At 38.8% G+C, this 13,330-nt stretch overlaps 1 protein-coding gene across 1 annotated transcript in view; it reads left to right on the top strand.

The window, feature by feature from the left end:
* The window catches only part of FAM120A (family with sequence similarity 120 member A), a 63,278-nt gene that overhangs the window by 35,732 nt on the left and 14,216 nt on the right, over positions 1–13,330 (top strand). The window contains exons 6-12 of the mRNA XM_066614665.1: positions 354–448; positions 576–859; positions 2,785–2,872; positions 4,103–4,327; positions 5,365–5,539; positions 8,211–8,460; positions 9,869–9,983. Of these exons, the coding sequence (XP_066470762.1) occupies positions 354–448; positions 576–859; positions 2,785–2,872; positions 4,103–4,327; positions 5,365–5,539; positions 8,211–8,460; positions 9,869–9,983 (1,232 nt within the window). The remainder of the gene's footprint in view (positions 1–353; positions 449–575; positions 860–2,784; positions 2,873–4,102; positions 4,328–5,364; positions 5,540–8,210; positions 8,461–9,868; positions 9,984–13,330) is intronic.

Genomic DNA, 13,330 nt, shown 5'->3' with positions numbered 1-13,330 from the left:
GGATGGGAGTGACTGCAATATAAACAGAACAGGGTGAGATATCGAAAAGAAAAAATAAGCAGACAAGGAAGTGGAGAATGTGTCTCCTGAGAGAGACAGAATTGAAACAAAACTAGCATGTACAGGGCGCTGAAGGAAGTTGAAACAGAGCAAGAACAAATAAACTGTGCAGTAAGAAACTGTGCAGTAAGAAATGAGGTCAAAGTTTTTAAAACGGCAAAGCTTAACATCAAGCGTTTGTGTTTGAATGCTCTATCGTATTGTTGCACATCTTGGCCAGAATATATACAGGAGAAGATTGCAACCAATACAGTGTTTTTAAAAAGTTCTTCATTTCCATTTTCCAATAACAGCCAGACCAAATCAGTTTGGAATGCCGGGTATAGTGCCACCATTTGCCACTCAGATGCTCAACATTCCACAGACCCATCTGCAAGCAAAACATGTGGCAAGTACACTCTCTCTCCCCTCTTCCTCAATTCTACTGGTGTTTGCAGTGGATATGGGGAGCCTCAGCAATTTGCACATAGCGAAGGAATAGCTGATTAACGTATAAGACGTATTGTGTCTTTTAGGCCCAGCATATGTCTAGTCAAGGAAATGTCCAAGGTCAGGGTCCATACCCTTATAACCTCTCAGAACCAGCCATCACCTTGGACACAGGTGGAAAAAGTCTGTCTGAGCCAAACAACTACAGCAACATTCCTCACGAAGGAAAACATACACCATTATATGAACGATCCTCTCCAATAAACCCAGCTCAGAGTGGGAGCCCCAATCATGTAGATTCAACATATTTTCCTGCCTCTTCTCCATCATCTTCCTCTGACAATGATGAAGGCAGTGGGGGTGCCGTGAAGTAAGTATAACGAGGTTTTAGCAGGACTTGGAAGAAACAAGTTGCTGGTTGCTTGTTAAAACTAGCTACATGTGACTAGATAGCCACGGACAATATTGTTTCTGACAATTAAATCATAGGTAGCTGTGTTTGCCCATCAGCAAGAACAAAAAAGCCAGTTTCCTAAAAGCTTTAGCAGGTCTAACCAAGATGTCGTAGAAGTTGTGAGTGAGTGGCATTAGAATTTCCTTTAGCCCAGTGGAGAGTTCTGGAGAACTCAAAAGCTTGTTGCTCACTCATAGGGTTGTGTCATTTTGCTTGGTCTTAATATGCATGTTACTAAATATTGGCTTTTGATGCTTCTCGTGAAACCTATTGCCGTTATCTGTATTCGTTATCTGTATGCTTAGGATGATTTGATTTGCACAATGCCAGACCTATTGGTAGCAGTCACTTGTTTTGACTGTGCTGAGTCATAGGCAGGATAGGACATTGAGTGCTTGTGCTTGATCAGGTCTTGTGTGCCCTGGGTAGGCAGCTTGGATAATTTCACCTATATTGCCAGTAGCCGAATCACAGAAGAGGACGTTTTTGTTCCTAGTTGTATTCATTGCAGATACAAAAATGCTTGTATTCAAGAAGAACCTCTTGTTCTAATGTTTGTTGATACAGTAAAAATGTTATCCATTCCCCATATCCACAGGGAATGGGCGTTGCCAGTTAACAAAGCTTTTACTTAACAAAGCCACCCTGTCTGACTGTCAGCCTCCTCCCTCACTTACCTGGCAGGGTTCAGCTCTGTGATCTGTCCATCTGTTCCTTCCTTCCTCACAAAGACCCTCTTGGAATGGAGGTTCTCTACTTCCTTAGCAGTATTCTTGTAAGGAGGAAAGGGGAAAGTCCCTGTTAAAGGGTCTTTGCGGGGGAGGAAGGACGATGGAATGGCACTGGAGAGCTGAGCCTGTGAGGGAGGAGACAGGCAGGCAGGTGGTGAGCTATGTAACCAACCCTATATTAACTACCAAGCTCAGTTAACCAGCATTGCCACCCACTGTCACAGGCAGGGAAAGATGGTGGTTAACCATGTGTGCTTGTTTGACAAAGCTTATACTGCATTAGAACTTCATAGAGGTTACCTGGAAAGGTAATCAGTAAGGTTAGGTTTGTTTCCAGTAATCTTTCTTTTGTTGTGTTTTGATTCTACACTACTATAACATCTAATGGTGTATTGTCTAGAGGTTCTTAGACCTAGCAAATTTTACTATTTATGTGAGAAAAGGTGGCAAAATAATTTATTGCCCTCTGTTAACCAGTATAAAAAGACTTCCTTGGAGTTTTAAATTTCAGAAATCTGCTTATTTTCTACCTTGCAAATATTTTTTGCAAAGATTGCTATCCTATATGTTTTAATAGCCTGCTCATGTTAGCCATTTGTGGCTTAAAAGGAACAAAAGAAGTATCTTTTGTAAAGCTTCTCTCCTTAGTGCAGCCATTTTCAACCACTGTGCTGTGGCACACTGGTGCACCGTGAATGGTCCCCAGGTGTGCCACGGGAATTTGGGAGAGGATCATTTATTAGTAGGATCATAGGGGAGGGCGCACCCTCCATTAATAGCAGTGTACCTTGTCATTTGTCAAAAAAACAATGGTGTGCCTTGATCATTTTAGTGCCTTGCCAGTGTGCCATGAGATGAAAAAGGTTGGAAATCACTGCCGTAGTGCTCTGGACACTAGTTCTAGTTAGGTTAGGTTAATAATTGACTGTTAACAAGTCTTATTTACAGATCCTATGGGCATAAGTTTGAATCTGAATATTAACTTAATATATTTTTGAGAAGTTACAAATACCTGCAAAGATATGTTTGTCCTGCTTATCTTGATTATCAGTGATGCTGTAAAGCAGTAATATTCATGGTATGAAATAACCATGTGTGTTCTTTCTTCAGTCATGTCAGTGGGAACAAATTGAGCTGGGAAAAAACGGGCACCCAGTCAGAAAATCAAGCACGTGGGGATCTGGGAGACCAAACAAAGGTAATGCTGTTCTTAGTGTAGTAGACTGTGTTGATGAGTGTTTGAATGTAGTAATTCAATTTGTGATTTTTGGATGTTCAACTCCTAGTGAAGTACACTGTATGCAGAATTGTACATCAAGAGGTATCTAGTAGGAAGAAATTGATACCGTTTTGATCAAAAGCTGCACTAGACTAGTGCAGAGAGGAATGCCTAGAGCAGTGGATCTCAAACTCTGAGGGAGCATTACTCCCTCAGTAAGTTCTTGTGGGGGAGGGGCTGGGGCAGTGATGCAATCCCCAGGATCGTGTCGCTAAGGGGGGCAAAGGGAGGTGCTTTGCACTTACTTTTTACAATGTAGGGTTGCAGCAGGCTGCAGGAGGTGCGGGGAGCCCTGCGCTACCCTCCGCAGTGCTCCCCGACGCTTGGAATCTGCAATCAAAGTGGGCACAAAGCACCTCCTGCAAAATGGAAGTGCTTTGCGCCCACTTCTATTGCAGGTAGCATCATGTAGCATTTCCACTAAATTTCACAATGAAGCAGAAATTAGTAGCATTTTTAAAGGAAGATGAAGATGTATATTGTCCTTCATGGCTATAAATTATATGAATTTGACAAATACTCAGAGTAGGAGGTAACTGTGTGTGTGTGGTGGGGGGGTTTGCTCCAGTTGCAAATAAATACCAACTTGTTCTCCAACTCATGAAGTTTCTTGATATTTACAGTTGTGCCTTGGCATCTGTGGGGGTTCCATTCCCTGAACCCCTGCAGATGCCAAAACCTGCAGAAAATGAAATCTGTAGGTTAGGGCATGCCAGACCTCTGAATGCAACTGACATGATAATTTGGTTGTGTCTAGCAGATGTTCTGTAGCCTGGCCTCCCAGGGTCTCAGAAGGCCTTCTGAAGGCCTTAAAAATCACTTCTGGTTTTTCCCGAAAAACTAGAAATTTAGAAGGCACTCTGGGAGGCCTTAGGGTGTCACTTTTAAAGTTTTTTTGGGGGGAGGGGAGGGAGTGACATTCTAAGGCCTCCCAGAGAACACCCTCTAGAAAACACCGTGATTGGAGAAAACTTCTGGTTGCATCTGGAGGGAGCAGATCAGTCTGAAGCTGCAGGTTCAGAACCAGGGATAGTCAAATCCACATATACAAATCTACAGATGAAGAGGACTGACCTGTACTTACATAATTTTCACTTGCATCTTAAAAGTAAATCTATGTATTCAAGGTTGACTTTTTATGTCTTACAGGCAGAAGGTTCCTCTACTGTTTCTTCAGGAAACCAGGCAGCTGAAGTTAAAGGGAACCAAACCAGTAGCTCACAAATCCCATGTCTGTTGTCAATGCCCACCAGAAACCATATGGATATTACCACTCCTCCATTACCTCCTGTAGCACCTGAAGTATTACGAGTGGCAGAGCATAGACACAAAAAGGGGTTGATGTATCCTTACATCTTTCATGTTCTAACCAAGGTAGAGTTCTCCAATTCAGACGCTTACATCAAAACCTTGACTTTCATCTCTTCGTTCTTTCTGCAATGTTAAATCATACCCACATTTCAAATTTCATTCATGTGCTTTCCTCTTTTGTCTAGTTTCATCCAAACTGCCACAATGTTTGTCAATGTTCTTATTTTTTTATTTCTGTTTATTTAGGTTTTGCATGCATTCATATGTTTTACAGTTATTTATGTTTATAAAATTGTAAGCTAAATAAGGCTATGCTTTGATATTTGTCCATTTTTGACCTAGATTCATGGTCTGGTCCCTAATCAAACGAAAGTGCAAGGTATTGTTGTATAAAGCAAGGATTCTAAAAGCATCAGTGGATACTTGCTGTCTTAGTTTTTAATTAGCAGCGTATATAGGCCTAGTCTTCAAATACTGCTGAATTAAGTGGTAGAACTCCAAGATAATGAAATGGACTTACCACGTCTGAGTAGAGTTAGAAATCACATTTATGAATCAGTCCTTGTAGGCAACTAGCATAGTAGGGAGCAAGCTGGGAAAGAAACATTCTCAAACCTGAAGTAACGATACTTTTTTTATTTTTATTTGCAGGGGGGTCTTGAATAGGGGAAACATTCAGAAATGGTACCCCTCCCCTGTGCACTGAAGTGATATAACTGTTTCTTCTGGCTTGTACTGTTGCATCAGTGGGCCAGGCCATTTCTGATTACCCAAGTACTTAGAATTTGTGCCCCTTTAAAAATTTGTACTTTCCAGGAGCACACCTCACCCAGTCTTATCCATGATAATGAATGGATGTACACAGAAGTGCACACCTACTGCTGTACATTCAGTACCACGTGCTTGTCTACAACTGTATTCATCATCTGCATTCTGATAAATTTTAGTGACTAAAGAAAGTAAACACCAATACCTTGGATTCTTTTTTTCTTCAAATATGTATGAAAATTTTCTCTAAAACTTTTAGAAACAAATGCTACTGATACAATTCACAAATGCTCAAGAGTTTGTATTCAGTTGTTTTTTTGTTTCATATACAGGGTGAAATCAAAATTGGAGTTTCTATTGAAGATGAAGCAAACAAAGACCTGCCTCCTGCTGCTCTTCTTTATAGGCCAGTTCGTCAGTATGTTTATGGAGTCCTGTTCAGTTTGGCAGAAAGCAGAAAAAAGACAGAGAGACTTGCTTTTAGAAAGAACAGACTTCCTCCGGAATGTATGTATTTGCCTTTCATTGTTAACCTGCAAACTCTGACTCAGTTTTGAAATCACACCAAAATATAATTTATACTAACCAAGTTACTTGTCTGCCCTCATTTTTCATCAGCCATATCTGCAGTTTGGTTACTTGGGAGGTGGGACAGTGGCCACCTCTAAAGTTGTCAACTCACGTATCACACAAGCCATAGTTATCACAAACTGTGATTTGCAAAACCCACTTCGAACAATGGTTTCTGATTCTTGCCTCATTTGTCTTTGTGAACCACGGTGGTTAGTTAAGCTCCTGGGTTAAGTTACAGTTGTAGTTTCTTAGCCATGATTTGTTATGATGCCTGAACTGAGCCACTGTAACTGTGGCTATAAATATATCATTATTGGCTTGATTTTCATCTCTCAGCTGTGCAAACATTAATGTCATTTTTACAATATATTCATGTAAGATTAAAAGTCACTGAATTTTCAAAATAAAATTTCAAAACATTTTATCTTCTGTAAAACAAATAATAAATTACGAATATCTCTCTCTTCCCTACTTAGCATAAAGAAGAGGGAGATGAAAATTAAAACTTTACACCACATGCGTTAAATTCTAGGTGTGCTTATGAAAACTGTGGTTCATGCTTCACTTTCTTTTTAAACACATGATTTTAGTCATGGTTAATTTTAAAATTATGTTCCAGTAACGTTTTGAAGCAGGACGTCAATAACTTAAAATAAATCTCCTGGACTCTAGCTGAAATGTCATACTTTTTTTTTTACTGTAAGAACAAAACCATTTCAGTCTTATTCTCAAACTTTACTTGATATATTTGATAAGGAGCACCAGGTGGTGTAGTGGTTGGAATTGCTGAACTAGGATGTGGGAGATTTAGGTTAAAATTCCCACTTGGCAATAATGTAACCTTTAACCACTTACTATCTTATCTTAACTATACCTCATAAAGTTGCTGTAAGAAAAAATGGGGAAGAGTATCAGTGAACATAGACCTAAACTCCATGAAAGAAGGGCTGGCTAAAAATGCAAAAAATAAAAAACAAGAACCATCTTCACTTGTCATAACATACCATGAACACTGTTAGAGAGTAGAACTGAGTATGTTGCTGAATTCTGTTTCCCCTGTTCTCTGGAGCAACTACAAATATACGCAATAAAGTCTGAATATGAGAGATTCAAGAAAACGTTCTGTAGAACAGAGACTCAGAGGTTGAATATTCATGTAACTTAATATATAATATCTTCCAGGTGTTCAGTTATTCACAGAAATCCCTGCTAATCCTTATACCAATCCTGTAAAGTAGGCTGTTAGTCACTCAGTATTGTAATTAGGACAGTGGTTCACAGATTTTTTAGAGGCCCTAGAGGCTGCCTGATTTATAAATTCCAAGGGGTGTAATTAGAAAGGTGATTGAACAGCACAGTTCCTCCTCAAGTAGCAGTTTGTTTAACCCTTGATGCACACAGCTTAATCTGCCCTTTCAGTTTCACATCCCAACAAAAATTGGGTAACAACCCACTCATCGACTCCTGGCCCCCGCAGTTTGGAAACCTCTGAAATAGGGGGTTAAAACTGAGAGAATACAGTAGTAGTAAATGTTGTTGCTACACTGCACAGGAACTGGTAGTGCTTTTTTTTTTTACCTTGCTGCTTGTGAAAGAGTCATACCATTTAGAATGACAAACTCTCTTAAGTACCTTTTCTCCTGCCCACAAGTTGGCTGCTAAAAATATTGACCTCTCCCCCCATTGCATCCATGCTGCTTTGCAGGAGAAAAATGATGGCCAGGATTTCCAAGCATGAGTGGACTATACAATATGTAATCCTGACCTTAGTGTGGCTTTTAAAAAGCCCCTTCCTGGCAATCCTTCAATGACCATAGGTAATAATTCTGTTTTCTTCTTCAGCTTGGCTTTTCATTTAAGTTGAGCCTAATTCAGATTAACATGCTAGATGTGGTCATATTTCTGTTTTAAAACTTCTCAAATGAAGGCACAGGAATGACTAGCAGAATTTTATAAAGTGTTCTTTATAATAGCAGAATTGGCCCCAGCAAACTTAGAAGTTGTATAAAAGCATTACATATTTTCATAACATCAAGATCACATAGAATCAGAGCAGTTCATCCAATGGCAGAACCAACCATCCTTTGCCCTGACTCAGTTTGAACTGTCAAGTTCATTGTGTGCTCTGTCGTGTTCCTCGGCTAGGACAAATAAAACAATTTTAATGTCTCTGCAATGTGTTTCCTTCATTTTTGAAAGGACAAATTAGTTGCCTACAGGCCAATCAGCATTCAGTAAAGATTAACCAATATTCCATGAATTAATGTTAAGGTTTAAAAAAAGGATAAATTTCCTGTCTGAAACAAATTACTTCACAGAATTATTAAATTTAAAGTATTGGTTAAAATAATAGAGGACACAGCCCTGCTAAAACTAAAAGTGCTTAAACTCAATTGCAACCACATTGCAGAGAGCTTTTCTTTATAAATTAATGGCAGCTTCTTTTGCAAAGTACGAAGCCTTACAATTGTATAAGTGGGGTGTGTGTGAGTGCCCAATATGAAGTCATCCATTGAATTGCCTGGCTTGAACCCACTCTTGGTAAATTGCTTGGCTCTCTGTAAACAAAGTCAAAAGTATCTGGTTTCTTTTTATTATTCTGTAGTTTCACCAGTGATAATTAAAGAATGGGCTGCTTACAAAGGGAAGTCTCCCCAGACCCCCGAATTGGTAGAAGCTCTTGCATTTAGGGAATGGACCTGTCCCAATTTGAAGAAACTGTGGCTGGGGAAAGCAGTAGAGGACAAGAATCGACGAATGAGGGCATTCTTGGCCTGCATGAGGTCAGACACACCAGCAATGCTAAACCCAACTAATGTGCCCACTCCCCTTATGGTGCTCTGTTGTGTATTAAGGTGAGTGTTTTTACTGGCCTCAGTGTAGGCTAAAACTTCATTGTAACAGTGGTTGAATTCCAAATTTGGAAGTACTATAACATTAATTGGTAATGTTTGCTTCCAACTTAGTACTTCCAATGCATTCCAATTTTACAATTTCTTTTTATGTATGTGAAAGTAATGACCTGGTTTTTGGGTGGCTTTGATCAATTGACAACTCTTCTCTTCAAAGAACAGAACTATGAGAGCAATATAAAGAATATATAATTCTTCAATATGTCCTTACTCTAATAATTAAATACATACATTTCTTTATAGACCTTTCATTAGAGCAGGGTCCTCCATACTACGGCCCAGAAGCCAAATGCGACCTGTGGGAAGATTTTATCCGGCCCGCAGCAACCTGGTTTTTTGTCACAATACTTGCTAGCTAATGACATTTTTACTCATTATATATCATTTCTCAGTTTAAGCACAGTATTGTTTCTTTGTAATTGTCACATTTCTCTTTTGTCCTGAAGCATATCATGCTGATTACAAAACAGATCCCAGTAAAACTTATTCATTCATTTATAAAATTGATTTTTTTTTTGCCCCATTAAAATGTGTAAAATATACAATGTGGGCTTCATATTGAAAAGTTTGGAGACCCCTGCATTAGAGGAAAGGGACATTAAAATTACTTTTTGGGGGGTGGGGAAATGTGTGTTTAATGTGTGTTCAATTAGTCACCTGCCAATCAAAGACCAGATTTACAAGAACTATTTTACTTTGGAAAATTCTGTCTTTAGAACTGTAACGTTAAATACACATACCTTCATGACTAGAAATAATGTAATGGTATTATCATGGGTGGGTTTTTTCTATTATTCATAACTTTACTGTAATTGGACTCATTTGGGCATGTTTTGAGTTCTTCAGCCAGATGCAAAGCATAATCAGAATCTAGAATTTTGTGATAAACATACTATTCAAAGACACTATAGATATAACTGCATGGTAAAAAAGGGCAGCACAGCAACTTATGGTCTGCTTTATAGTGCCACTTTAGAAAGAGGCGAGGGAGAGAAAAAGGACTGGTGCTGTAAGTCTCGTTCAAGGGCAGGTCACCTTGACTGTCCAAGATACAGCCCATGTGAGGGTAGCTGGTTTAGTCTGTCATTAAAAATAATTGGCAACTCAAGAAGCATAAGAAAATGATATGTTGTTCTTTGATGGAATGGTGTGTTTATAATGAGAATCAGTAGCAGTATCTTGAAGTGTCCTTGGGGAAAAAAGAAACTTAACAAGAGGTTAACTTATGAATGAATTGTATATGAAGTATTGTAAATTTGATTATGCAATTAGATTATTTTGATGACTTATTCAGATCCTAGAGAAATGTTAATGGTGGTTATACACGGAGTCCATACTTCTGCCTTTGTAGGTATATGGTGCAATGGCCTGGGGTTCGGATACTTCGTCGCCAGGAACTTGATGCCTTCCTGGCTCAATCTTTATCTCCAAAACTGTATGAACCAGACCAACTTCAGGAACTTAAGGTGACTTTAAAGAGGCACTTCATCTATAGTTGGTAGAGCACTACTCTTTCTCTTTGGCAAGAATTAGTTTCATCAGTCTGTGTGTTTTTTTCCAGCAAAAAAGGTATTGGCATAAAGGGCTTCTTACTTACGCTCCAGATTAGTTTGGATTGGTTGATCATAGTAGGGATATCAACTTGTTTCCTTAAAGTTAATGAAAAAAAACCCACAAGACCTAAAACGCTGTTGTTTCTTGCCTTTACTTTACCTGGCACTGCACTTGCTACTTCAGTAGTCTTTTATCTTCCTGTCCTCACTGTGCTGTTTTTATTTTATTCTTATATTCATGTATGCACTTGCTCACACTCACTCTCTCCTTCTAAATTACCCCTGCACATGAACCACAGAATCCTTGCAAGCAGCCAAGGATTTGGGGGTAAACCCATTCCTGAATAAACTGAAAATGGTTCATAGAATTGGCCCAACATCTTTTTCCTGCCATATTTAAAAGTGGTTTAAAATGAAATTAAATTTAGTGAAAACATGTTAAAGCTTAAATTTATTTCCTAAAGAATTTTTGGCTGAATTTCAAGTACATTGAGTACAGGCTACTTTTTATATAACATAATGGCCGTGGGAGAGAATAGCTGTGTTCTGAGATCAAATGTTTGTTTGTTTACGTGTTAAATGTATTTAATAGATTCATAAATGCTATAAATCTATCATGATGAGATTTGTACTATATTATGGGGCTTCCCACTGAACTGATGGACTCACTATGGACAGTGAGATGCCACCCTATATCTCTCCAGGGTCCATCTAGATCAACTTTTCCCCCCACCGTGCCACTTTGCATGGTCCCCTTATTGGAAGTACCACCTGAAGTAACTGGCAATGATATCATCACCAGTTAATTCTAGAGTGGAAGGCCAGACACAATGCAATAGCACCAGTAAGACACTCAGGGCAGGTGGGACGGCTTTTTTTGAACATGCGATAAATGCGTGGTGGAACTCTGCCTGGCGAGCCAAACCTCCTACTGCTGCTTGTTGCATTGAGTTGCTGGTCTTGCTGCCAAGCAGTGAGCATCTGGGGGTCCCGCATGTCCCACCAGACACCACCTCAAGTACCACTGATGGTAAAGTACCACTGGTTGATAAATGCTGTTATAGAAGCTAGTATCCTTGTGTGTGTTTATTTAAAAAAACCATAAATTTCACAATTTCTTCCCTCACAAGCATGTTTCATTTTTTTCTAAAATCATGTGGCTGCATGATCAAAGGTTTTGAGAGAGTAGAAACACGGTTTTACTTATTGCAGAGGCCAATTGGTCACCTCTTTGTTTTATTGAGAAGATATGTCAGTTATAAATGGGATACTTGATTTAAATCTGTGACAGAATCACTCCACACTGCCAAGGAATGCTGAAAAGCTCCTGAGGAACCCCCAGACCACTTTTGCATGTAACTTGAAAATAATTTTTACCTAGCTTTTCTTACCTCCCCCCCCCCCCCAAAAAAAAATTCCCAGCCATTATCATAATAATGTGTGATTTAATACCTCATCACTTTGTTAAGATGCACAGGGGGAGGCAAATATGATGCAACGGGCCTCAGTAATTTAAGTTTAGAAAAATATGTATATGGATAATATACAAATTACTCAGAAGTATCATTTGGGGTTTTTGGTAATATTGATATAATTTTTTTTGGTGAAGGTTCTATACCAGCTGAAATGGTCATTTTTTCTTTTTGTGCTTGTCGTGCCTCTCTCTGTAGATCTTTTCTGTCTTCCCCTTCCCCATTTTTCTGTCTTGATTCTCTGCTACTGCTCGCTGCTTCCCTGCTAACAACTTGTACTTCCTTAGGGAGGCCTACCTCACACCATGGCTCTATCGTCTGGTATAGGCTAGCGTTGAAGACAGGATGCTGGGCTAAATTGACCATTGGCCAGACCCAGTAAGGCAGTATTTGTATTCTGAATGTAAATTACCTCAGTTAAATCAGTATGAGCTTAGAATTACAGGTGAGTGGCTCGGAGAAGAACTGTACCTGGATAGCACTAAATCGCACATTTTATCAAGAGTCAGGCAGAATTTAGCATGTTAATTTTATTTTGACTTGCAAAGTTCAAGCATTTAGATAAACTGTCTATGGACTGTCCTTCAAAACTGTTGATGTCTTAATAGCAGCCTATGTTTGACAGCCTAGGAACTGGAATACTTACTGAATTTCAAAATGATTACAGTGAATGGAAGGACGTCAACAGTAGCACAGGCTTGTGGCACACTTGCCCATGCAATATAGCACTGAATTGCCAAAATACTGAGCATCTGTTACAGTTGTTCAACATGAGCTTATTTACAGTAGCATTTTCTGATTATTGATTAGATTAATCAAATTAACTTTGGGCACTTAATTTTGCTGCTGCTGCTGCACCATACAACCCTCAATTTTACCTACCTACTTTCCAAATTTCAGTTGCCTAATGATTGTGGTTCAACCAGTATTCACCTTGAAACAAACTAGTAGTGATTCATTGCTGTACTCATAACAAAGGCTTAAAGCAGTTTGGACAAAATGCTCACATATCACATATTCATATCATGTCACATATCACAAATGTTAATCTGAGATAGTTTCTTCTATGTGAATATATTATTAAGAGCTCCTTTCTATTGAGTCAGACCAATGGACCATTTAACCATTTCTGCCAATTATAACTGGTAGCTGTTCTCCAGGTTCTTAAGTAAAGATGTATTTTCCAACTTGGATGCCTCTAACTAGAAATAATGAAGACTTAATCTGGGGCCTCATTACATTCATAGAATGTTACTATAGTGCTAGGATCTTCCTTCAGTGGTTTCTGATTCTTCTTGAATTCCAGTTCTGGAATATTCCATAGCGTTAAGTGTATGAATTTATCTAAATAATATCTATTACAGACTATGGTACATGTAAAAAAAATTGTACCAAAGTTCTTACTGCAGAAGTTTGTTGTTTGTTAATTGAGCTAATAAAGTCTATACCTCTACCTTCCATAGCACTAGTAGCATGGTACTAGTGGCTTGTACTATGTATGGTACTAGTAGCATACATTTTTCTGTGAATTCTTCCTAATTTTAAAAAAAAAAATATTTGCATACTCAACCTGAGGATTCTACCCTCCCAGTGTCTGGGAGAACTATGAGGTAGACCCCACTAGCACTGAACTTTTTCTTCCCATTCCATAGGAAGATGTGAATCATGCAAGTTTAAGTTATTCCCACTTTTTAACGTATGCCACCTTGTGAAATTAGCTTTTCAAGGCAGAGTATAAATCAATTAAATTAAAATTTCTTCAATATTGGGACTTGTTTGTTATTGAAG

This window comes from Tiliqua scincoides, chromosome 2, assembly GCF_035046505.1.
Source record: "Tiliqua scincoides isolate rTilSci1 chromosome 2, rTilSci1.hap2, whole genome shotgun sequence".
NCBI classification, from domain to species: Eukaryota; Metazoa; Chordata; class Lepidosauria; order Squamata; family Scincidae; genus Tiliqua; species Tiliqua scincoides.
This window is presented reverse-complemented; position numbering and strand designations above follow the sequence as displayed.